Below are 26,967 nucleotides of genomic sequence, written 5' to 3' on the forward strand. Positions count from 1 at the left end.
CTTGCTAGCACGAATAATTCAAGAAGCAATAGCCATACAAAGGTGATGAAAAGAGATTGGCCGATCTTCAAAGATATACTTATTGCATGCCTTCCAAATAGTATAAACAGTAAATAGACTGGCAAAAATCCAAAGATTATGCTATTGACAAGAAAAAAGCTTACGCACAAAAGCGTTCCAAAATAGTGGCAAGGAATTAGAAGAGGGCAAACAAGTACCAAATTGACCGGTGAACCACATCTAAAGTTGCTTAGATACCAAACGTCGGAAGAAAATATGAGCATAGATTCCTTAGAAGCACAACATGAACAATGAATGGATGCCAACAAAAAAAAAAAAAAAAAAAAAAACCCTCGTTGTTGAAGTGCGACCTCTCAGTGAGAATTTTATCATGAAAAAGGTCAAGTCAAATAGATAATTGTGAGGGTATGAAATGCCACCAATAACATTTGCCCAAATCACAAACATTATGTTTATTGTGAAGAAGATCGTAACCATAACTAGAAGCAAAGAAAACAAAAACACTTCAATATATAGAGTTGAGCCCTTGTACATCATTATTGGATAGAGATGAGATTACACACCTCTTTATATAATACTTTTCTTGAACTTTGCTTCTTTGTAATTCAACACCTTCGAGTTGCGAAACCTCGTTTACTCTTCACCATTAAGGTAAAACATGAATCACGTAAATTTCTTCCGTTATTTGATTTCATCATATATATATATATATATATATATATATTTATTTATTTTTTTCCATCACGGTCCATATATAACTCTGTCATCATATAAAAACAATAAGTTGGTATTATTCATGGACCACAAAATTTAATTATTTGCGATTGTTAAATTTCAGATTATATTATTTGGTTTTAGTGGAACCTTCACGCGTGAGACATAATGTGAAAACGTCAAAGATAGTGGCTCGGTGGAGAGAGGCTTAATTCTTGGGTTTCCATTTTGATCCAATCCTACTAACTAGTAACTACCACATCCCACAATTCCAATATAAAGGTCAACACATAGCTCACATAGATCACACAAGCAAGAAGCGTAGGAACAGCTAGAACTGCTAAGCAAGATGGCCTTCTATAAGCACCACGCTTTCTCAAGCTTCTTGATGTTTTTCTTGTTTCCATTGCTCTTGCAATTTCAGTTTGGTACATATTTTCACCATACCTTTTACATTTATTTGTGGATTCTAACTATATATGCATGTGAAAAATATAACTATCCTCTACGTACGTCATTTTAATCTATCGATACGTACCTGATTAAATAGAGTCTGTCAATCTGGACTATTGATTAAATAGAGCGTGTTGAACATCGAGATGATTTTTTTCCTTATGTAGGAGTTTATATATAACGAGAAACTGTAAAGTTCGCTAAGTTGACAATGTTGTGTATTTTGACATTGACATAGGTAAAAGTGAGCTGCAACTTAACTATTACTCCAATAGTTGCCCAAAAGCTGAAGAAGTCATCAAGCAAGAGGTCACCAAGCTATACCATGAACATGGGAATACAGCCGTTTCTTGGTTAAGAAATCTCTTTCACGATTGCGTTGTTCAGGTATGAGTTGTCTTCCTTTGACTTTTGAGCACTAATTAATTTAGTAACAGAGATCACATTCAAAATTTTCATTAATTAATTAACATTAATTTGTGGCATGCAGGGATGTGATGCCTCTCTATTGCTAGAGAGTGTGAATGGCATAGAGTCAGAGAAGGCATCGGGGAGGAGCTTCGGGATGAGAAATTTCAAGTACGTAAACACAATCAAAAAGGCCCTTGAGGACGAATGCCCTTCCACAGTTTCTTGTGCTGATGTTGTTGCTCTTTCTGCAAGAGATGGAATTGTCATGGTATGCATTATAGTGAGTTATGTTCTCCTAGTCACCACGTGACTAAAGATTCAAAGTCACCGCCTTTGGATTTGATATCAAGATTGTAGATTGAATGGATGTACTTTTGAAGTTTTTACCTCAAACTTTGATATCAAATCCAAAAATGAGTGACTATGCATTTGTTGATCACATGCTGACTTAGAAAACTTTAATATTACATGCCATTTATTTGCTTCAATTCTTTCCTCTATCAAAATCTCTTTATGATCTTTGCAATAAAAAAAAAGGATGTTAGAAAATTAAATTATCGTTTCAGATGACTTTCTTCATGTTCGATATTAATTAGTTTTTCTTTGAGGGGTTAGGCTCTCTGTCTCGTTGAGATTAGTTACTTAGGAAAGTTTAATTGCAGTTAGGAGGGCCACGCATTGACATGAAGACGGGAAGGAAGGACAGCAAGGAGAGTTATGCAAGTGTGGTGGAAGAGTTTATTCCTAATCACAATGATTCCATATCTTCAGTGCTTTCTCGCTTTCAGTCCATCGGCATCGATGCTGAAGGAACAGTGGCCATTTTAGGTAAATTTCCATTATCTTTGACATCAACTCTTGAATATGTCATGTATTTGAATAAATGTTAGCTATCTGTATAATATAATAATTCAACCAAAAAACAAAAAATGTCGAAACAAAATCTCGTTCTAATAATTTCACAATAAACAGATAAATAAATCTCTTATCCTGAAGAACAATAAGTCTAGAGAGGCGGTTACTCTGTATCCTCATGCTTTGTAATGAAAATAGCTTAAGGGTCAGCTAATTTCGATCTTATTATACAAGACAAAAACTAGGGACCTCCATATCTATACCAAACGAATAAACCAGTCATCAGGTCCATATCATAAATTGTACAAAATTAAACTTAATAGTTAATTACTATCTATTGAATTAGATTACAAAATTGCACCAACTATTTCAAAGTTTTTAGGACCAAGTGATGTGATAGCATGTCGATCGTTTATAACTTGTTAACAAATTAAATCCGTAAATCTATAAACAACAAAATACTATCACATCAGTTGAGATTTGAAAAAGTTATGACATAAGTTAGGTCCCTTATGATTATTCTTGATCAAATGGTAAATCCTCAATCGAATGAGAACACTACTAGTTGAATATCAGACCAAAAATAAAAATACTTCTTGAATATAATAACCAAAGCATGTCCATAACAAAGTAAGTATAATAATATGGCAAATAAGTGCAACACTCGATTTTCATGAAGAAGAAAAAAAACACCTTATTTAAGGATGGCAATTTGATTTTCTATGCAGGAGCTCACTCTGTGGGTCGAGTCCACTGTGTGAACCTGGTAGATAGGCTCTACCCAACCGTGGATCCAACCCTAGACCCTGACCATGCCGAATACCTCAAAGCTCGGTGCCCAACTCCAACCCCAGACCCAAAAGCAGTTCTCTACGCAAGGAACGACCGTGAAACACCCATGCTTCTCGACAACTATTATTACAAGAACCTGCTGAGCCACAAGGGTCTGCTCACCGTCGACCAAGAACTAGCTTCCGACCCAGCTACATTGCCCTTTGTGGAAAAGATGGCTGCCGATAACGGCTACTTCAGCGAGCAGTTTTCTAGGGCTGTCCTTCTTTTGTCTGAGAACAACCCGCTTACTGGAGACCAAGGAGAAGTTAGAAAGGATTGCCGATATGTGAATGCAAGTTAGTTGAGACTATTGGTTGCATGTCTCTCAGTATATGTAAAATAAATTATCAACTATTGATTTTCGCTCTTTGGTATATGGTAATGGAATAACCAATTGTGTTTCTTCTTTTGGAAAGGATAATGCAAGGAAAATCACATTTTTAAACTAAATAATGTGTTACCAATAAGAAATAAGTACGTTAACTAATAATTAAATAATAATTCAATCATCAATAACCATATCATTTAAATTACAGATTTGATTTAAAATTTTGATCTTCCTAGCATTATCTTTTTGAAAATTCATCTTCATTAGAAACAAAATTACAAACATGAACCATTAGACAAAGGGTTTGTGCAAACTATGGGCTTGATACATACAAGTTTGGTCCATTTTTAAAGGAAAGAAAAATCCAAACTGAAAATTAATCCGATGGATGGATTACTTGGGCCGTTGATGATGATCTTGATTATGAGGGATCTATATAGATATGAATCCATGCAAGCAAGGGTTGGGTCATCTAAGTGATGCATTAAAAACAAAGGGAAACTAATGAGAATGACTTGAAAACTTTAAGTTTTAACAATAAAGATAAAATAAAGAGTAAAGTGAATAGTATCAGGATTTACTTTTTATGTAAAAATATGATTTTTCGTTAAAGTGAACAGTACCAGAAACTTTTCTTTAAAGTTCCCTTAAAAACAAAGGGTTATTTTGTTAACACCCATATTTTGTTGACTACACCATGTTAGGGAATAGAGTGTATGGATGGTGTGGATTGATACATTTGTCACTTGATAAGCGTAAGAGTTAGTTAGTATTGTTAGAATTTGTTAAGTGATAAGGTTGTAGAGATTAGTTGTGCAAATTACCTTTACATTGGTGAATCGTCGTATCCTTCCAATCAAGAAATAAGAAATCTCTTCTTCTCTGTGTGCTCTCTCTCTCTCTCTCTCTCTAAAACCTTCAATTTTGTTTCAATGCTTGTTGTGTTTCTTTATTTTAACATGGTATCGAGCCATTAAAGGTTTTGATTATCGAGCCATTAAAGGTTTTGATTAAAGGCTTATTCGATCCTTATATCTTGCATCCGTAATACATTTCTTATATTGTACTTGCTTTTTCTCTGGGTTTTTTTCTTTTTCCTGGGCATCTCCGATTCTCCATTTCAGCTTTCTACGTTCTTCAAATTTTGGCACACCAGGTGTTCGATCTTTTGCGTCAGTCAAATTTCTTTGCAATTTCTCAAAATGGTCACTGCAAATCAGTTACAAATCTTACAATCGCTAATCATTGGCTTGATTTCTTCGGTCTCTACATCCGTTTCTGTCAAGATGGACGAGACCAATTACCTTTAATGGCACTTTCAGATATAGTTGATGCTTGAAAGCTATGGGATTTTGGGATTTGTTGATGGAACAAATATGTGTCCTGCTCAGTTTTCTTTTACTTCTTTAGGAGATTCAGAGGTAACATCTGGCACTTCATCTTAAGAGTTGAAACTGATGAATACAAAGTCTGGAAAATGTATGATCATGTTTGATGTTGTTACTTACTACAACATTTTGTTCATTCGTTATTTCTTGTGTGATTAGTAGCAAGAGTTCTCGAGAGATATGGATTTGTCTTCAAAACCAGTTTTTCTTACCTATCACAAAAACTAGTATCATAAAGTTAAAGACTGATCTTTACAACATTAAGAAAGGATTTGATTCAATTTCCCAGTATCTTCGAAGAATTAAGGAGGCAAAGGATAGACTTTCTGTTCTTGGTGTCAATTTTCTTAATGAAGACTTTGTGATCATAGCCTTGAATGGACTCCCTGCATAATTTAACACATTTAAATGTGTAATCAAAGGGTGTGAGAGTGTCATTTCACTCAAGGACTTTTGTGCACAATTGCTCGCTGAGGAAGCCATTGTGGATTGTGCTCCTGTGACCCATATGGTAGCTAAATCTGGTAAATATAAGACAAAAGGTTCTTCCTTTCCTCTCTCTTGCTCTCATTTTCTTGCTAGTCAATCAAGAAATAGCAGTGGTTATAATGTTGTTACTTGCTAGTTACAATGGTGGTTATCATGCTCAATCCAATTTTAATTCAGGCCAATCTAGCTATGATAATGGGGGTTACAATGGTTATATTTGTGGTCAGTCAAGCCATGGTAAAGATGTCAGTGGTTATAACGATGCTTATAGGAATTTTCAGTCAAAGAATAGTGGTAAAGGTCGGTTTCGTTACAATAATGGTGAAAGATTTAATACCTAATCAATTTTCAGGATGACTGGACAAACTAGTTTGAATTAGTGATCTAAAGTGCTTTGACATGATTCGGGGCTTGAAACTGAAGACTGAGTATAATGTATGGGATAACAATCAGCATCAAAATGATCCTTATATGAACAAATTTGATGTGTAGGAAAATCAGGTGGTGGAGAATTAAGATATGAAGATGGCAGTAAGTCAAGATATGAAACACCTTTACAGAGCCATTCTGATGTTGAAATTCATATGGATTGTGATTGCAAGTCTGGTTCTGACTTCATTGTTTCAAAAGATGAAATGTTTTTAGATAATGCAAAAGACCAAGTTTTGGAATGAATTTACAAGGAAGGTGCAGAATCTCAGTTGATTTCATTGGGTTTACAACCGTGTATTCAAGTGACATTTCCAGTTCTTATCTCTGACAACAAGATGCACTATTGCACTTGAGTTCTGAGGATTTTATGTATTTCAGTTATGCCATGGTGGAAGTATATTTAATATTCAGTCAGGCTACCATATTAGAATTTGTGATAAGGGTGGGGGCACCAGGTTTACGTTGATTTGGGTACTATGGTACGCACGATATATAGTGGTAAATTACAAGCTCCAGATGCTAGGAAGATTTTCTTATTGCAGAGTCTTTTGTGCGACTGCCTAATACTTCACTCTTCAATTGCAAGGACTACTTTCCATAAAGATTTTAGAATATAGATTTTGACATAACTAGCAAGAAACTGTTAGTTCAGTTTGTTTCCTCTTCTGAGCATTTTGCAAACATCCTTACAAAGGGATTCAACTCTTCACTCTTTCGTACTCATTGTTGCAATCTCATGCTTTAGACCTTCCAATCATTAGTTTGAGAGGGCATGTTAGGGAATAGAGTGTATGGATGGTATGGATTTATGCGCTTGTCAGTGGATAAGCATAAGAGTGAGTTAGTATTGGTAGAATCTGTTAAGTGATAAGGTTCTAGAGATAAGCTGTACAAATCACCTTTATATTGTTGAATCGTTGTTGTATCTTTCCAATCAAGAAATATAGAATTCTCTACTTCTCCCTGCTCTCTCTCTCTCTAAAACCTTCAATTCTGTTTCAGTGACTACTGTGTTTCTTTATCTTAACACACCACACATAAAGATTTAATATTAAATGGATCATATGCTCTAAATAAAATGACTATTTAAGCCCTAAAATATTCTTAAAAAAATAAAAAGATTCTAAACATGCACCCCAAGTTCATTTTTTTCAGTAATGCTTAAAATTTACTTCTATGCTCGAAAAATTTCCGTAAAATTAGCTGTTAACCTAAGTAATATGACTTTTTTTCCAAAAAAGAATGAACATGTTTTCTGTAAAAGTTTGAAAGCTCAATGTGAAACTCCGTCACTTCAATATATATGCATACATGACCTAAACCCTCTAAATTGAATAAGCACCATTCGTCCTAAAAAAAATAACAAACAACAGTTGAATATATAATAATAAGCAACAAACCTAGAACCCTTTGCCCTTAAGTCTGTTCGGGTGAGGTGTGTGCCCTTTTGTCTTTGCTTGAATGACAACCCATTTCAACCAAAAGAAAATTTGAAGAATTATATAGGTTACTGATATGCAAATTGAAAAGAAACCTGGTGGAAACTTTTGTTTCGGGAGGTCTGGTACTTCTGTGCATGATGTAGGCAACAAAGTTTGTGAAGATGAATATGAATTTGATGTGGAGTATATGTGAAGAGCATGGGGTGTGAGGGTAGTCTGAGAATTATGTGGGGTGTATTAAGATAATTTTTAATTTAAAAGGAGATGTTAAGTGTTTTCGGAAACTGAGTGTAACTAATAAAATGTGAGATGTCAATAAAACAACCAAAACAAAATTAACTTAACAATTATTCTAACATAGGGGCTAGAAGTGTATGATTCTGTAACTTTTTTTAGAAGACATGCACCAAAACATCATCGTACTCGAAAGTAGAGGGGTATAAAGGGATGATTTTAGAGAAATTATCTTTTAGATCATATTTGTAGGCCACTTGATGTGTCGGCTGATGATTGGATTCCTTCTTTAAATCGTTAAAAATGGAATATAGCCATTAACCACCACATAATTTAGTATATACAAAATATGATTTAAAAAAAAATGTTTTCTCTAACATTTTTCTTTATGAAAAAATGCTACCAAATTTTTATATAATCTTCTATAGTGTTTTGATTACTTTACTAAAAATTGTCATGGCCACATAAAGTTCCTTTGTTAAAGAAAACAAAGAAGGAGAAAACTAGTCAAACCATCAGGTCATATATGTTAGCTATGTTTCCAACCTTTTGTATTTAATTAGTAATACAACTAATTGACAACAAATTAGAAATACAACTTTGATGTTTAATTTTGTCATGTCTGCAGTTTAACATATTATATTGATCACAACCTACGAATCAGATAATTTGAAGAAAAAAAATATCCTTCAATAGTACATATATATTTTGATTTCCCATAAAAAATAACATAGATTATCCATCTTTGAAAAGTGGCTTAAGTAAATATAAATATTTATTAGTCGATATTTTTTGTTCTATCTTTTTAAAAAAAAAAATATTTTTATCAGTACATGATTTTTCTTATTATATAGTATATATGGTATGATTTTTGTCTGGGTTTATGACACCTATAATTCATTATATTGTAACAACACTAGACTTGTAGTATAATTAGTAATGTTAGGCCATGCTCAATATAATCTTGGAGGAACAATAACAAAAAGTTTCATATATTCATCATCTTCATGAACAAGCAAGAATGATTATGTGTTTGACTTAATTATTAGAAATGAAGGAAAACGATGTTGCGCAAAATATCACTAATTAAGAGATCGATCATAATTAGAAATTTCTTGAACTATGCATGCGCATGCACACAAGCACGTATGTGAACTCAGGAACTAGCACAACAGCTGAAGTCGTAAAACAAAGGGAAAAAAATTACGAGAATAATACGTCTTCCATCAATAATATACAAGGATATGTACGCCTATGTTCTTACATTATTAATACAAGATGTTGTTGTAACAATAAAATTCTTATTACACAAATCATTCTCAACGCTAAGGTTAAAAAGTGAAAGGCACTCAAATTCTCTTAAAGTCAAGCTGCCAAAGCATCAATGTCTCCCCCCTTATTCTCGCCTAGAAGGCTTAGACGATCGTTCTAGCTTTTCTTTCCAATCGAACAACCCGGATCAGTCCATAGACTCCATAAAGCTTAAAATAATTAGATGTCTCATGCATCTCCAAGACAGCACCTAACTATGAGTCCCATGTCTCCATATACACATGATGCATCTTAATTTCAAACCCTTCCGTTGGTAGATGATAGCAACGGTTGACTCTGGAAATTAAACAGCCTAAGTAGTGTGAAAGTTGAGCAACTAAGAAGATAGCTATGTTATTTGGTGGTTGATTGTTGATGCGGGCGTGTCATCTCGCTACCGAGTTCGGTCAGACGAGTGTTTTAAATGTGGTGGATGTGATGAAATGCATTTCTGACTCTTGACTTGAGCGATTTTGGCCAATGAAGGAACATCCTTGATCTTGGATTCTAAAACAGGAAGATAAGGTATGCCTTTTGTTGTACATTTCAATAATGGTTTGACTGTTTGCGCGCCAAACACCATTGGCGTGTTTACAAACCCTAATTTAATCAAAATGTGGAGTTGGATTCCGATTATTGGATATACCCTTGTTTTTTAAACTTGGGGGAATAAAAAGAAAGGTGGGACCCACACAAAATAAGGAATTTAATTCCTCATACTGAAGGAATTTGACTCCTTGATTCAAGGTGGTAATCCAATTCTAGGAGTATGGAAGAATCAGAATCAATTTTTCTTACACATTATGCCCTTAGATATTACTATAATTTCACCTTTTGCTGGGTTGATTTTCTTGAATTTCACGTTTCTTTAGACCATCTCCAACTCTTCGGTCAAAACTTAAAATTTTTAACTCAAAAACAATTTTTCGCTTCCAAGCCCTTGAGGTTAAATTTTTAGGCCGGGATTGACACACCCCGACCTCGATCGAGGCATGCTGGCCGTCATGTGAGTGACGTAGCCATGTGCACAATACGGAAGCAATAGAGATATAAGGAATTACGAATAAACAAAAACCAAATCAACTAGAGTACTAATAAGATAAGGTGCTAGCGCAAGATTAAGTGTGAAATACACAACCAGAGCATAAATTTCCTAAGTGCAGTCAAGTAGGACAAGTACTAATTATACAACACCCAAGGGTGATCCTACATTTATGATGCTCTGTCAAAACCCCCGTTGAAATCCTCGTGATCCACTAAGCACTTCTACCTAAAACCTGGGGGGGCGCAAAACAGAAAGTGTGAGTGGGCAAAAACAAAGCTTTTTAAAATCATTTCGTTTCTCAAAAGTTCTAACCCCTCGCCGTAAAGCCTGTATAACTTACCAGAAAATAATAATAATAATCTGAATCAGAAATCATACTCAAGATGAAAATCCATAGAAGTATACCATGCCAAAGCATCTCAATGCAATGTTATAGGTAAACCAGGCAACATATATCAATGTCGAATATTGCATCAGCCAAATCTCTCTAACTCAAACTGCACTACTGAATATATAGCTCATAACCAATCTCAATCATATCAAATCAAATCCTACACACGAGTTAGAACCACCTAAAGTGGTATGTATGACAAGACTAGGTGTAAAGTAAATATGCTTTAGTGCTACGATCACGTGAAGGCTGTACGAATAATCATGGGTTACCTATGAGTCGGAACCACCTAAAGTGGTCTGTATGACAAGGCTGTACACCTAACTTGGATCCAAGATGAGCATATGGTGCGGACGATGAACATCACATGAAGGACTGTGCCCTAACTCTGGGCAGGAGCACTGACACCGGGTGCAAGTTTATAAGCTCTCATCACATCACATCATAACTTGCATAACTGAAGTAATCTCACATCTTTAATTTATGAACTTACCTATGTGTCCGCAACACCAATCATAATTATATGCAACTACTAATGCATAAATAAAATAGGTAGATACTTTGCATGGCATTTCAAAACGTATAATCATTCAAATTCATTTTCTGGGAAAAATCTCAAGTATATAGGTATATACGGAAAACCAAAAACCCACTCACTGATATGTCGAAGGGTCGTAGCCCCCGAGCCTCGATTGATGGCGCTCGTCCTCATGATAGGTCTCACCTATATGCGAAATAACTGAATAAATGTTATTTAAAGCACATACACAAAACTAGAAATTAACTTATCATACAATGCTCAAATGGGGCATTTGAATATACCACCATGACTTACTCAACCTCAGGAACACCCCCATATTTTTAGAAAAAATTTCCGATACCCCATGAGCCAGCAAGGGCACGGCCAGACGCGCCCCGACGCGCGGCCACGTGCCTAGCACGCCTAACAGAATCTTTAACGGCGTTAGAGAATATTCCGTAAAAAAGCAGCATATTCCGTTAAGACTAACCTAACGCCATCAGAATATTCTGTCAAACTTGACGGAATATTCCGTCGTCTTCAACCTTCAAACTCTGGTGACTGATGTCGTCGCCGAAAAACCGAAAAACTTCAAAATCGTGATTTCCCGCTCATTTCTTAACCAAATTTCATGAAATTTGTACCAAAATGAAGCTTAGGACGAGAGGAACAAAACCTTACCACTTTCAAGCCTTGAAATCCACAGGATTTCGTTTGAGAAACCTTAATAATCCAGCCAAACTTGAAACTCGTCAAACTCGAGTTCCCGACGTCCAATTCACTTCTTTTTTCTTCTCTGAGCTTCGTGAAGATGTCCTAAAGCTCACCAGTAACTCTAAATCTCTTAAAAACTTCAATAACACGAGTGCATGAACAATGACCCAAAACTGGGTTTTCAGGTTCTCGGGAAAATGAGGTGACGTTCTAAAAATAGTAAAGATGAGTGCATGATGGTGAGATGAAGATGATGAGGCTAACCGCGAGCTTGATCCGTGCGTGAAATGGAGGGTTCAAGGTTTGTCCGTACAATTGTACGGACATGGAAGAAAATGCGAGAGGGAGGAGAGAGAATCAATGGGATAAGGGGAGGGTATGTGTGTATGTGGTCCAGTTTGCTGTCAACCAACCAAAATCTTAAGTCTTTAGTTCTAATTAGGTCCAAATAATAAGGGATAGAACCTATTGGTCCAAAACCTTAGTTAATACACACACACAACTCAATAATAACAAGGATATAATAGAAATTCCCACACTCTCAAGGATAAATAATATATACATCCGGGACGGGCTGTCACAGGGATTATTAAATAATGAATTTAGAACAATTTTTTTCTTAAAGTAACTTTTAAAAAAAAAAATATGTAGACTACCATAATTAATTTTATAAACATTTTAACCTAAAAATATTTAGATTCCGATAAATATTGAAAAATCACTAAACTGACACCATGAAACTCGTGGAACACTATGAAAGACTATGAAACACATAATTTTTTTTAATTACCTTAGCTGTTGACAGTTAGATCTTTTTTTTTTCACTGTTAGATTTGATCATATGAGATCTTAGTCGTTGGATTCAATGAATTTATAATTATAAAACTAAAAGAAATACATATATATGGTGGGTCAACCCCACTAACCCAGAAAGAATCATGATCTAAATTTGCCTCATAAATGAGTTTTGGGTTAAACTCATATTTGCCCCAAGGGTTGGAGCAAATTGGGGTATGTTTAGAACCTAAAATTTGAGTTTTACTCCAAGGGTTGGAGTAGGTCTTAATAAACATATGAATTGCCATTTAATACTACTATCTAGTGGTATTCCTCTTCACTCGCAAGTGAGAGGTCTAAGGTTCGATTCTCACCAAAGGTGAATATGAGTAATCATATTCATTCTATTCTGATTTAGGTGAAATAGTAAATAACTTATATAAACTCAGTTTTCAATCTTATTCCGATATCAGGTTATTTAAGTGAACAGTTTAAGCAAGAATCTGATTTTAACTTCTCCTCCTTTCAACTCCGCAATTCAATTTCTCCTCAATCCAATTCCTTCTATTTTAATTAGGAAAACGTAAACAAGCCATTAGTTTATTATTTTTACTTTCTATACCTCTTGTTTGTACATTGCTTCTACATCTATATCACAATCACTCCTTCACTCTTCTTCATATCCTTCTTGACACCATATACTTAATTTCACCATATCCCAACAACAAAAGATAAAAATGTTGGATATTTATCAACAACCAATGACAAATATATATATATATATATATAATAAATTCGAATATGTTAATAAACAAATAAATAACAACACTGTATATTGAATGAACAAGACTAAGGTCTAAGTGTGACGACCCATCCCTAATTTTCTATGTAATGTGTAAATTGACATTTATGCCCTTGTTGGCAAGTGATGTGGACGTGGTTATCCGATCTTAAATTATATTTTTCCGTTATCGTAATTAATTAGTACTCGTTGTTACGATCGCGTGAACGTGAATTAGACCCAAATCAAAAAGTCACGCTCCGTTAAAGTACGTTAACAGTGGGTGGATTTGTACACGCATGTGGGCTAATTTATTCTGTGTTGGAAACACTATTTTTTATAAAGGGATAGATTTTCTGAGTACTTTTTACTGTGCAAATCTGAAAAACCCTATCCTTTTTACTGTGCAAATCTGAAAAACCCTATCCCTTTTCCTTTTTAGAACCGGTCCCGTGTACCCATTCCCCTCACCAATCAATTACTATCTTCAAATCTCTCACCCAATCATACAACATTCCTCTCTCTTCTTCTCAGCCAATTAGAGACCCCTCTCTCTCTCATCTTCTTCTTTCTTCTTTCTCTCACGCTCTATTTTCTCTGCAACAACAAAGATCATCTACAAAAACTCATAGATCAAACCTAAACACACTACCATCGTACTCCACTCATCTTCACGAACCCAGCCGTACCCACCAATCACAAAATGGACGAGTTTTGACTCGTCAATTCAGAAGCTCTGACTCGGACGAATTTGTTCCAACGTGATCCTAGCTGAGTTACAAGTTTTTAGGATGTTAGGAAGCCTCTACACAACTTCCCGAGGCTCTTAATATAAGTTTGAAGAAGAACCAACGTGTTAAAGCACGGTTTCAAATAGTCGAGTTTTAGGTCGAGACTTTTGAGGCATTTTCAGGCCTCTTCCCGTCCATTTTTGGACTTCCAAAAGGTATAGACTTGTTCTACTCCTTAAGAGCTTCATTTCCATATAAATTTAATAAAAAATAGTTGAGAAATGAGCAGGTTAATTTGAATTTTTCCCTAGAAACCGGCAAAGTTTTCTAGTTTCCAGCAAAACCAGACGGCGACGGATGGAGGCGTTCCACCGGAAAAGATGAAGAATATTCCGTCAAAGTTGACGGAATATTCTAACGGCATCAGGTAACGTCGTTAAGTTCTGTTACTATTTAACAGAATATTCCTGACTTCTGTTAGTCTCTACCAGGCGCGCACTTGGCCGCACATGTGACCGTGGACTAGGCGGCGCGTAAGGGTGTGTCCGGCCTCTAGCCGGCGAGTGGTTGACGCGTATGGGTCCGTGACATCGAGTAGAATGTTTTCATATATTCAAACCTTCTGTTTGAGCAAACTATGGGGGGTTTTTCCTAGCTTTAGTGTATGTGTTAATTAACTAATTATTATTAGTTGTTTCGCATATGGGGAGACTTATCCTGAGGACATACGAGGACAAGCGAGGCTAAAGGGCTACAATCCATCGACGTATCAATAAGTGGGCATTTGTTTTCGTGTGTGTGTGTATATATATATAAACTTTATAGTTTCCATAAATGCTTTTGAATTGATTTATGCATATCATGCCATGATTAAATAACGTTATAAGAAATGTTGTACTGTGGTGAAATGCTAAATAATCCTACGGGGATGCGCAGCTAAGTTTATTGTCAGGTCAGTTTATTATGTTGACTACAATTTTTGAATTGTTATGGCATGCTTATATTTATGTAGTCTGCTCATCATTGTTGCACCCCAGTGTTAGTGCTTGCCCCAGGCCAAGGCCAATCTTTCCCATGTATGTTCACCTTCGCACCACACGCTCGCCTTGGATCCAAGTAGGTGCCAGTTCTGTCGTACATGTTGCATTAGGCAACTCCAACTCGTAGGTGATCGTGATTAGCACCAGTCTTCACGTGATTATAGCATTAGAGCGTATATTATGATTACACCTAGTCCTGTCGTACAAGTCGCATTAGGTGACTCTAACTCGTGTGCTAGCATACATTGATGAGCATTAGTTCAGTCGTACAGGTCGCATTAAGCGACTCCGACTTGTGTGCTAGTATAGATTGATTGAACCCCTGATTTTACTTATCTTACTGTTGAGATATTGTGATGTGGCATACTTCTGGATTTACTGTTGATTTGCATTTGATTTCATACCTATACATAGTATGATTTTCTAGAAACTATACATGTTTGACAGCGAGGGGTTAGTATGTTCAGAAAATAAATGGTTTTTATAAAATTTTGTTTTTACCACTCACCCTTCTGTTTTTCGCCCTTCCAAGTCCTAGATAGCTGAATTACTATGTGGCGTATGAGGATTAGCCGGTGATTCTGACATATCCCTGTTTAAGTGTAGGAACTTATCTCATTGTGTATTAAGTACTTAATTAGTTTCGACTGCACCCTTTTGTCAACTATGCATTGAATATTTGTATTTTATGGGTTCTACCCACTATTGCGCACTCACTTTATTAGTTTGAATAAATTCTAGTTTCGGTTTTAATTTATTCACATTTTTACATCACGGCCAGCATGCCTCAACTCCAGTCGGGTGTGTCACTAAGAACATTGCAAAACGTCTGAAAAAGTCTGAGGAAAAGATGAAGCCACACACCCTTTATGTTAAACAATCACCTCCCAAAATCATATATGTTACAAATAGGTATATGACTAGATACATGCATCTGCATATCATTCAACAATTGAAAATCATTATTTCTTCCATACAAGCATAATGAGAGAACCACAAAGAAATTCGCCAGAAACTAAGTATTCTGGTGCGGGAATCCTAGTTTAGATCGTTGAATTCTGGTGAAATAGACGCCTATAGAACTACATGCACAAAATGTGGGCGAATTTCTGTTTCAAGAATATTGCGGTACGTAAGCCTCGATCTTCACTTCGTTTGTTTTATATCATTCTTGTTCATTCAATATATAATGTTGTTATTCATTTGTTTATTAGCATATTCGTGTGTGTGTATATATATTTGTTATTGATTGTTTATAAATATCCAACAAAAAATTAAAAATGAAATGGTTATTAAACGGGTCTTTAAAATACGTTTGTTTTTAATATTTATTTTGTGTATCTTTCTTGTACAAATACTTTTATATATTTTCCACCATTCTTCCTCCACCCTTCTATATTTATTTTTCTTTCATGTATTTCCCCTTTCTCTTTATCCACAGATGAAGTAATTCTAGAGTCGAATCAACAGGTCGATGTCGCAAAACATAGAGAGATATTAATGGAACTCCTTTATAACTCGTACATTCCATATCCCATCGCATGGGAATTGTTGGGATGGAATTATGGAACTAGTACAGCCCTCAAACCCATGCAACAAACCTAAAGTGTGTGCAGCCTCATCATCATGCCTTGTGCTTATGAGGAAGCAAAAGGAAGGTGACCACCCAATGTTCCATATTTGGTGCATATACCATACAATGTCAATCTGGGATCAGGATCCTCTCCTGAGCAGATGGAGATGATCCTTCTGACTAGGCCCATCGGGCCGTTCAATTTGAATCTAACGGCTATAATTATTATAACTTTTAGAGAGGCCCCTTGTTTGTAGCCGTTGGATAAAAATTGAACGGCCCGATGGGCCTGATGAGGAGGATCCTAATTCGTCAATCTATACTCTACTTAAAATGTTGTGATGTGATGATTTCCACTATATCTAGCTAGGTCATTTAGGCAGACTTAAAAGTTAATTAAATAAATGGTGTGAGAGTCTTTTTGTTATACGTCAATTGTGTCTCTTGCACCATATTTTGTTAGAGTCCGTTTAGTGAGTTTGATGAGATTCAGCCTTAGGAATGTGATTGAATTGATAGTCATGTACGACATGACTTATAACGCATGTATAATGACAGGTTAGATATCCGTTCTATTGTAGATTCATAACCCATCATGTCAAGTAATGTCCATCTCGCATTTTGTCACAACAAACAACGTACTAGACTCAAGTTCATTTTAATTAATCACAACATGTTCCAACCAGCTACCAAACAAGACCCTTAGGGATTGAGGAAGGCTGTGGGGGTTAGGAAATGAATTGGAGGTATACAAATTTACTTAAGAGCACCATAACCATAGCTTCCATCACACGTTACCAGATGATAAAACATGCATTTTACAAGAGCATCTTTATTGTGAATGTAAATGAGTATCTATATATCTTCAATTTTAACACTCTTTCTTATTGTTATACTTTAATTTTTTATTAGAGAAAAAAAATATTTATATTCTGGTTTCTTAAAAAATTCTCTCATGTCACAAATTTATCATGTGATTGATAATTGCTCATCAAATAAATAGTACATTTTTATTAAGGTGTTGTATCTCATCCAATGTCTTATCTCCCACTCACTTTAAGGAATTGTTTTAGGTTTTTATCACAAATGGTCCTTGAAATTGACCATCACCATCAAGATGATCCCTGAAATTGAAAATCAATCAATGTAGTCCCTGAAAATAGATGTCACAAATCAATGTGGTCATTCTGTCACAATTATGCTAAAAATTCTATTAAGTGCTGATGTGACACATAAATGGGCCCCATAAGTCATTTTTTCTCACAAATGATCTTTAAAATTGACCCGTGACATCAAAATTGTCCTTGAAATTGACACGCGACATCAAAATGGTCCCTAAAATTGAAAATTGATCAATGTAGTCACGCAAGTATGTGTCTCCAATCAATTTTGTCCTTCCGTCATAATTTTGTCAAAATTTTTGTTATGTGCTAATGTAACACATAAATGGGTCACACAAGTTTAATTAAATTTAAAAAAAATTACAAATAGGCTTACTAATTTATTAGTAATAAAAAAATTGTCACCCCAAAAACCCAATCCTGTAATCACATATGATCCCAGTCCACATCTCTCTACCCCATTTGCTCTCTATTCTCTAAAAAAATCATAATACACCCATTTTTACACACTTCGACACCCCTTACCGAATTGCACCTGGATCGAGATCACCTGTGGTGACGACTTGGCCGATTGGCAATGACTTCTGAGATATCACCGTTAACATTTAGGCAATCAACATCCTCACAACCTTAATCTTAGAGAGCTTGTTTGGTGCTTCCCTGGTGGTTTGGTGATGCAAAGAATGACGATTTCTGCCTTGAGATAATGAGGTTATAATCGAGGTGCGTCTATTGTTGGTTGAAAACTATTTCCATACCCCCTCTTAGGCCTTAGAAAAGCCTATTGCCCTTGAGAATTTATGGAAGGGATCTCTCTTCAGAGTAAACCCTACTATAAGAAGAAAAAAATTCATTGTGCAAAAAGGTATTTAGACAACTTTTTTAATTAATTATTAAACCCACATCAACACATAACAAATGTTTTTTTACAGAATTGTGGTGGAATGATCATATTAATGTGCGACACCTACTTTCAAGGACTACATTGATCAATTTTCAATTTCAGAGACCATCTTGATAGTGTGGGTCAATTTTAGGGACCATCTTGTTGGTGTGGGTCAATTTCAGAGGCTATTTGTGATAAAACTCGTAAATCTTGTGGGGCCCGTTTATATGCCACATCAGCACTTAACTGAATTTTTAATCTAATTGTGACGGAATGACTACATTGATTCGCAACACCTATTTTCAGGGTCTACATTGATTGATTTTTAATTTCAGGGGCCATCTTGATGGTGAAGGTCAATTTCGGGGACCATTTGTGATAAAAACCCAAATTATTTTAGTTATAAGTTTGCCTATATATATAAAATAGTGGTAACTTGAAATAGGTCCAATTTTATGGCCTAACATTAGGATTAGTCCAATTTTTAGTTATTTTTTATTTAGGTCCGATGACTAGGACACCATGTCAGCACTTTTTGTTGTTAGGTTGACTTTTTTACATTGTGATCACTATTTTACCCTTTTATAGCTTTTAAACGTTGTCCATAGATTTCCCACGTTTTAGATTTGTATCATCATCAGTTATCCATCATAAAAAAAGAGTAATTCTTCAGTTTCTTTCATCTTCTGCTTTCCAATTTCTTGATAATATTTTTTTGCATTTGAAATACTTATCAATCTATTTTAAGGAGGCTTTTAATTACTTATGTCAGGTTTCTTATTTATCGGCATTACCCAAATTTCTGTTGATCTTTTACAATCTAAGTTACCTCTCATATAAGTGTTTTACAATCTAAACTACCTATCATATAAGTCCTTGTACAAGCTAAACTACCTATCGTATTGTAACTACCTATTGTGGAGCCAAAAATAATCATAAGGCGACACGTGGATTGTTGGACAAAAATGACCAAAATACCCCTGAGGTACACCAGGATCTCTACACGCAAGCAATCGACAATCTTTTTTCAACAAAGTCAAAGATGCTCCAAAAGAGGTAAACAATTCAAAGTCTATCTCATCAAATTCCCTTTTGCAAGGTAACCTCCAAATTATTATGTTAATTGGTTAATTAATGGATTAATTACCCAATTAATCCATTAAATATCAATTAAGTCACTCATTTAATCCCAAAACCATATCAATGGCCAACCAACCCCATCCAAGAAAGAATCCATCATATTTTCTACCTTTTTCTATCATTTTCTCCTTTTTTACACTAATTAGCTAACTAATAAATCCCATAAACAACAAAACATTCCCTTTATGTTTAATTAGCCAATTAATCATAATAAATTGGCTAATTAAACCAAAATTCATTCCAAAAAACCAACCTATGGCCGGCCACTTTTTTCTCCAAAAAGGACCGGCCTATCCCTATATATAGGCTACCATTTTCACCAAAAGGCGATCCCAACACTTTGGCAAAAAATCCCAAAATTCTCTAAACACCCTCTCTCTAAATTCTAACTTTGGCATCAGAGGTTCTTCGGCCAAAGTCCCCCCCATTCATCGTGGGCGCTTGAGGCTTTTGGCCTTAACCTAAGGTGTTAATTGTTTTGTAGTCAGTGTTCTAAAAATCGGCCTAGGCGGCTGCCTAGGCGCTGGGCAGAGAGGTGCTGCTCCGATTAGGTGCCAATCGGTGGAGAAAAGCGGGGATGTGTTAGGCGCCCACTTGGGAGCTCCTAGGCGCTCCTAGGCGGTGGTGCTAGGCGATCTTGTCACTATGTTGCCTTTTTTCGAGCTCGCAGTCACCGTGTTCTCATTGCCTTCCACCTTCAGTCGCACCCGAACCTCAGATCTCCAACAAAATCCAACGAGGGAGGAGTGAAAGAGAGAGAGGGAGGGAATGAAAGAGAGAGAGAAGGAAGGAGAGAAAGACGATTTGCTGTGAAGAGGGATGGGGGAGAAAGATAGCATAGAGAGAAATCGGCAGTCTGCAGATGAGATAGAGAGAAAGGTGGGGGTGGGTGCGGCTTTGTTCTTTAGGGTTAGTAGGTTTTTTATTAATTAAAAGTTTATGGACTTTGCTTCAAGATTTGTAGCAGGCCCAATTTTAAACATTTAAACAAAATAAGACCCAATAATAATTATGGTCTTAAAAAAACTCTAAAATTTTATACAATACTTATATTTTATAACAAATATTTATTTTGTATGTTTTGTATTTTATTTTTTTCTACAAGTATGATTTTTCTGTGTATAAAAATGGACTTATTTATATATTATATTATAAATTTATTTAAAAAGTACAAATCCGCCTAGGCCTCCTAGGCCCCCGCCTAGACTCTGCCTAGCCGCCTAGGCGCTAGGCGTCAGCCTACCGTCCGACTAGCGCCTAGTGTTTTTTAGAACCTTGTTTGTAGGTGCAAAATTGTTCAAGATCAAGGAGGAAGAAATTTGCATCCACACCTATCCTAGTGGAACATGTAATTTTACATTTTTCATTTTTATTTTTTTTTAATCAGAAACATGTATTTTTACATGATTTTTGTTTTCAACAATATATGGTGCAGTCCTCCATCTTGGTAATGTCAAAAGCTCTTGAACACACCATCAATGTCAAAATCCAGTGGAGCAATACTTATATAACACAATCGCATATAAAGCTCGCGCATCATGTATTTGAAATCTCGTGGGGATGTGCCATACCTGTTATCCAGGTAGCAAATACCAGAAAAACCCAAACCAGATATTTGTCATGTTTGCCTTCGTCATCCGCAGAGATGTTCCTTATATTTCTAATAGCTTCATACGAATTCGAAATTCAAATTTGGATGCTAATCCGTAGGAATCACAAGGAATATTCAAAATAGGAGTGGTTAGGGTTGTAGAAACTGTGATTTGTAATTTAAAGTTCAAGTTAATTTTGGAAGAGTCCTAATAAAACATTCAATGGCAATTGGTGTAATTTGATTTCAAAGTATGAACACTTTAATTGCTGATGTGGATGATTGCTCGACTTATTAGACCTCACCTATGAGTGTGTAATACATTGGACCCATATCAAAACAAGCTTATAAAATTGGACCCATATCACAAGACCCCAAAATAAGGTTGGGCGCAATAAGGTAATGGAAGCCCTAGACTTACATTGTGTTTTGAAAGGAATGAATAATATGTAAGTCGATTGGCAAAAAAAAAAAACAAATAAAAAATGAGCATAGAAGAAATTCTAAAATGAAAAAGTGTGAAAGTCCACTCCAATTAGAGGGTAAGAAGCTAGCAACTGATAATAATTTGATATAGGTGGTAGTTATTAGAGTGCATAATCACAGAGCAACAGAGCATTGTAGAGTCATCCATTTGTTGGTAGATTATCGTCACAACCTTAATCTTGAAGCATTTATGAGATATCACTGTTAACATTTAGGCGACCAACATCTTCACAACCTTAATATTGGAGAGCTTGTTCGGCGCTTACCTGGTGGTTTGGTGATGTAAAGAACGACGAGGTCTACCTTGAGATAATGAGGTTATAACCGAGGTGCGTCTATTGTTGGTTGAAAACTATTTCCACACCCCCTCTTAGGCCTTGTGCCTTTGAGAATTTATGAAAGGGATCTCTCTTCCGAGTAGGCTCTAATATAAGAGAAAAAAATTCCATTGTTGAAAAAGGTATTTAGACAAGTTTTTTTTAACTAATTATTAAACCCATCAGCACATAACAAATGTTTTTTACATAATTGTGGCGGAATGATCATATTGATTTGCGACACCTACTTTCAAGGACTACATTGATCGATTTTCAATTTCAGAGACCATCTTGATGGTGTGGGTCAATTTTAGGGACCATTTGTCATTAAAAAAAATCCGTAAATCTTGTGGGGCCCATTTATATGCCACATCAACACTTAACAGAATTTTTAACAGAATTGTGACGGAAAGACCACATTGATTTGCGACACCTATTTTTAGGGACTACATTGATTGACTTTTCATTTCAGAGACCATCTTGATAGTGAGGGTCAATTTCATGGACCATTTGTGATAAAAACCCCATATCCTAGTCTTACATTGTGTTTTGAAAGGAATGAACAATATGTAAGCCGATTCGCAAAAAAATTAAATAAAGAATGAGCATAGAAGAAATTTTGAAACGAAAAAGTGTGAATGTCCACTCCAATTAAAGGGTAAGAAGTTAGTAACTGATGATAATTTGATATAGGTGATAGTTATTAGAGTGCATAATCACACAACAACAGAGCATTGGAGAGTCATCCATTTGTTGGAAGATTATCGTAAGAGGAGACTTCATTGTTGGACAAATAGTATTTCAATTTTTACGAATAATAATGAGTATATAAATGGTATATTAAAGGTTATTTTATAAGAATGATAGGGGGTTGAAAGATATCATTCTAATTTTTTGACTTTTTATAATGAATAAGATTTTAATGTGGGGATTGAGAAATATCTAGTAGCTGTCTTTTAAATACGTGACAAAACATTTGTAAGAACAGTTTTTCACCCGCGTTAAATCTCAAAACTCCATGCAAGTAACTTTAATGATTGACAATTAGGCTACATTATTGACTAACACGTAAAGCAAAATAATTGGTAACAAAACAAAACAAAAGAAGCGTGACAACTGACAACAAATGCTCGTTACACCCCACGTGCCACCGGACATTGTCCGTAAAAGCCCATTGCTATATTTGCTCATGGCGCCAGCCTCCCAAACTAAAATCCAGAAAGCCAAGACCTCCTTATCTTATTGGTCTAGAATAACGTTAATCTCTAAATAAAATGTCAAATTCTAAGTGGAGATATAACTTTGCATATTTAATATAGTTATTTTTTTTAACTGATGTGTTATTTGTTGATTGGATTTGAAGCATTTGTGTTTATAGTTAAATTTGATATCAATGTCAAATTTATTTTTAATTAGCTTAATAGTGGGTCCTTTGTTTCACTAATATTTTAACCAATACAATTTTGTTGCAACAATTTTGTAATAAATACAACCATTTAAAACTCTACATTAATTAAAAATAATAATATTTGACAACTCGGTTAGAGAAACATAAAATTTGAACTTCAGATTGTCATATCAACCATCAATTATAATTTGACTTTCCATTAAAAATGGTCTTAGATATATTAACTTGTTAGAATAAATTTATAAAATATGTAACATGGCACAAAAGAAAATAAATACACTATACAAATGCAATTATCTATAAATAATCACGTTATATGATTTACAAATGCTGACTAAATAGTCTCCTTGCACTATCCATTAGTCTATCACCACCGAAAAAGTAACCGTTGCAAAAGGACACGTGGCGCAATGGCAGTCCACCTGTCTCCCTTGGATTCTCTCCTGTATCCTCTGCATCGTATTCCTTGTTTGCTTCCTCCTCCTCTTTGTTCTGTTTTAAGGCAAAGAATACAACTCCCATCACTCTCTCTTCCTCTCTTCCTCTCTCCCTCTCTCCCTCTCTCTCCTCACTCTCTCGCTTCTCTCTCTGAAACACCAAAACCCCGTGGTTCATTCATTCGTTCCGTTTCAATCTTCTTCTTCATCTCCACAAATACCACAGAAAATTTTCTGATGGGTTTTCTTCGTCGCCATTGACAATGTTCGATTTTCACTGCTTCCTTTACATTCTGATTCTCTGCATTCCCAAAGCCGCCGTGTTCACCGTCGTCGCCGCCACCGAATTTGACTTTGGCACCTTGACTCTGAGCAGCCTGAAGCTCATTGGCGATGCCCACCTGAGCAATGGGAGTGTGCGGCTCACCCGCGACCTCGCCGTTCCCAACTCTGGCGCCGGCCGCGTTTTATACTCCAAACCCATTCGCTTCCGCCAGCCTTCCTCCCCAGTCCCGGCGAGCTTCTCCACATTCTTCTCATTCTCCGTCACCAACCTCAACCCCTCCTCCATCGGCGGCGGTCTCGCGTTCCTCATCTCCCCCGACGACGTCGCTCTCGGCGACGCCGGCGGGTTCCTCGGCCTTCAGTCGGGTCCAGATACTGGGTCGGGTTTCGTGGCCGTCGAATTCGACACGCTTATGGACGTCGAGTTCAAGGACATCAACGGGAACCACGTCGGGTTGGATCTGGACTCCATGGTGTCGACACGTGTCAGCGATCTTGATGCCGTCGACATCGATCTCAAGAGCGGCGATCTGGTGAACTCGTGGATCGAGTACGACGGGTCGAGTCAGGTCATCACCGTCTCGGTTTCATACTCGAATCTGAAACCCAAAGACCCGGTTCTATCATTCTCCCTCGATCTAGCCCAGTACGTCAGCGATTTTATGTACGTTGGGTTTTCCGGGTCGACCCAGGGAAGCACGGAGATTCACAGCGTCGAGTGGTGGAGCTTCAGCTCGTCGTTCGATTCCCCTGTTTCGCCATCCGGGTCGCCGTCTCCGCCGCCGCCGAGCACTACTTTGATGAACCCAACTGCCAATTCAGTAAAATCTCCACCACCTTCAATGCCGCCAAGTGGGTCTTCTTCTAGTAATGCTAGCGGTACTAATCAGAAGAACAGCAAGTCGTCTTCTTCCTGCCATAACCAGCTCTGCAGAGAAGGTCCGGGAGCCGTAGCCGGAGTTGTCACCGCTTCCGCTTTTGTTTTGGCTCTGTTTGCCGGTGTTTTAATCTGGGTTTACTCCAAGAAAGTCAAACAAGTCAAGAAATCGGATTCGAATTTCGCTTCGGATATCATCAAAATGCCGAAGGAGTTCACTTACAGGGAGCTCAAGGCAGCAACTAAGTGCTTCAATGCCAATAGAATCATCGGGCATGGTGCTTTCGGAACAGTCTACAAAGGCATATTATCCGACACCGGCGACATTGTCGCGGTGAAGAGGTGCAGCCACAGCAGTCAGGGGAAGAACGAGTTCTTGTCGGAATTGTCGATAATTGGAACTCTAAGGCACCGGAATTTGGTGAGGCTCCAAGGCTGGTGCCACGAGAAGGGCGAAATTTTGTTGGTGTATGATTTAATGCCGAATGGCAGTCTCGACAAGGCATTGTTCGAGGCAAGAACGCCGCTGCCATGGCCGCACCGGCGAAAAATTCTATTGGGAGTTGCCTCTGCTCTGGCCTATTTGCACCAAGAATGTGAAAATCAGGTGATCCATAGGGACATTAAGACCAGTAACATAATGCTGGATGAAGGGTTCAATGCCCGGTTGGGGGATTTCGGTTTGGCGAGGCAAATCGAGCACGATAAGTCGCCAGACGCCACGGTGGCGGCCGGGACAATGGGGTACCTGGCGCCGGAGTACTTGTTGACAGGCAGAGCTACTGAGAAAACGGATGTGTTTAGCTTTGGGGCGGTGGTGCTTGAGGTGGGGAGTGGGAGGAGGCCAATTGAGAGGGAGGTGAGTGGGGTAGGAAAAGCAGGAGCGTGTAGTAATTTGGTGGAGTGGGTGTGGGGATTGCACAGAGATGGGCGGTTGTTGACGGCGGCGGACCCGAGATTGGAGGGGCAATTTGATGAGGGGGAGATGAGGAAGGTGCTGCTGGTTGGGCTGGCGTGCTCACATCCTGACCCTAATTGTCGGCCAGCAATGAGAGGAGTGGTTCAGATGCTGGTGGGTGAAGCTCAAGTCCCAATTGTGCCAAGAACGAAGCCTTGTACAAGTTTCAGCACTTCACATCTTTTGTTGAGCTTGCAGGACAGTGTTTCTGACTGCAATGGCATGATCACCATCTCCACCTCCTCCTCCGAACTCAGCTTCGCCGCCGGCGCCGGCGGTGATCACATCGTTTGATTAATTATAATATCTAACGGTGTAGATTTAATTTGATATTTAATTTGTTTTTTGTATGTAATGAGTCTAATGACACAATAACATGCAAAGGGTTCATTAGGGACTTAATTAGCTGCAAATTTTGGTACTGAGTTTGTTTATATACATACATGATTTATACTCTCTGAAGTACGTTTAACATGTGTCTAAATGATTTGTAACTCAAGTAATTAAGAGTATTCACTTTTGCATTTCAATTCTCGAGTTCGCTACTAGTGATTAAGAGTACTTCTGCAGCATCCGAAATGACTTATAGTTCAAACGACCAAGAATCTTCACTTCTTCATCTGAATACTCGAGTTCGAGTTCGTTTGTTAGTGACTAAGGGTGACCCCCTCATGCATCGAAGGTCCCGAGTTTAATTCCTCCTCTTGCATTGAAGTTTCCGGGTTGGACAAAAAATTGAAGTGGGTCACATTGGTAGGAGGGGTATCAAGAGATGAGTGGAAGTCATTGTCTTAACGTCGATTGGTGAGTATCGTTGAAATATTAGCATCTATAATGCTTTCTTTTCACGAGCAATGTCGATTCCTATATGGTCAAAAGTGGAAATTAGAGATTTTGAGTGGGGGCTTGGTAAAGTATATAGCATAGGAAATGAATGAATATTTAATATTAGCTTTTTAGAAACTTCTTTCATCAAG

At 36.9% G+C, this 26,967-nt stretch overlaps 2 protein-coding genes and 2 long non-coding RNA genes across 4 annotated transcripts; all 4 read left to right on the forward strand.

The window, feature by feature from the left end:
• The first annotated feature begins 941 nt into the window (after window positions 1-941).
• On the forward strand, window positions 942-3,690 carry LOC126617787 (peroxidase 21). The gene is made up of 5 exons (XM_050285841.1): window positions 942-1,163; window positions 1,427-1,575; window positions 1,679-1,867; window positions 2,262-2,427; window positions 3,183-3,690. Exons 1-5 carry the CDS (start codon window positions 1,085-1,087, stop codon window positions 3,587-3,589), a joined length of 990 nt encoding a protein of 329 aa, XP_050141798.1. The 5' UTR covers window positions 942-1,084; the 3' UTR covers window positions 3,590-3,690.
• A 934-nt stretch (window positions 3,691-4,624) lies between these two features.
• Window positions 4,625-6,892, forward strand: LOC126617975 (uncharacterized). Its single transcript, XR_007621606.1, has 2 exons — window positions 4,625-5,528; window positions 5,986-6,892. It is a non-coding gene; the product is annotated as an uncharacterized LOC126617975 (long non-coding RNA).
• Window positions 6,893-14,011: 7,119 nt separating this feature from the next.
• LOC126618479 (uncharacterized) lies at window positions 14,012-14,458 on the forward strand. Its single transcript, XR_007621734.1, has 3 exons — window positions 14,012-14,086; window positions 14,183-14,298; window positions 14,363-14,458. It is a non-coding gene; the product is annotated as an uncharacterized LOC126618479 (long non-coding RNA).
• A 9,472-nt stretch (window positions 14,459-23,930) lies between these two features.
• Window positions 23,931-26,520, forward strand: LOC126619820 (L-type lectin-domain containing receptor kinase VIII.1-like). The gene has a single exon (XM_050288236.1). It carries the CDS (start codon window positions 24,134-24,136, stop codon window positions 26,282-26,284), a length of 2,151 nt encoding a protein of 716 aa, XP_050144193.1. The 5' UTR covers window positions 23,931-24,133; the 3' UTR covers window positions 26,285-26,520.
• The last annotated feature ends 447 nt before the right edge of the window (window positions 26,521-26,967 follow it).

The sequence above is a fragment of the Malus sylvestris genome, chromosome 4 (genome assembly GCF_916048215.2).
Source record: "Malus sylvestris chromosome 4, drMalSylv7.2, whole genome shotgun sequence".
In the NCBI taxonomy this organism is placed as follows: domain Eukaryota; kingdom Viridiplantae; phylum Streptophyta; class Magnoliopsida; order Rosales; family Rosaceae; genus Malus; species Malus sylvestris.

Bases quoted from the DNA above. Each gene is read 5' to 3' on its own strand.
- LOC126617787 (XM_050285841.1), top strand. From the start codon at position 1,085: ATGGCCTTCTATAAGCACCACGCTTTCTCAAGCTTCTTGATGTTTTTC. The intron at 1,868-2,261 runs GTATGCATTATA...GTTTAATTGCAG, and splicing joins CAAGAGATGGAATTGTCATG to TTAGGAGGGCCACGCATTGA. The intron at 2,428-3,182 runs GTAAATTTCCAT...TTTTCTATGCAG, and splicing joins AGGAACAGTGGCCATTTTAG to GAGCTCACTCTGTGGGTCGA.
- LOC126619820 (XM_050288236.1), top strand. From the start codon at position 24,134: ATGTTCGATTTTCACTGCTTCCTTTACATTCTGATTCTCTGCATTCCC.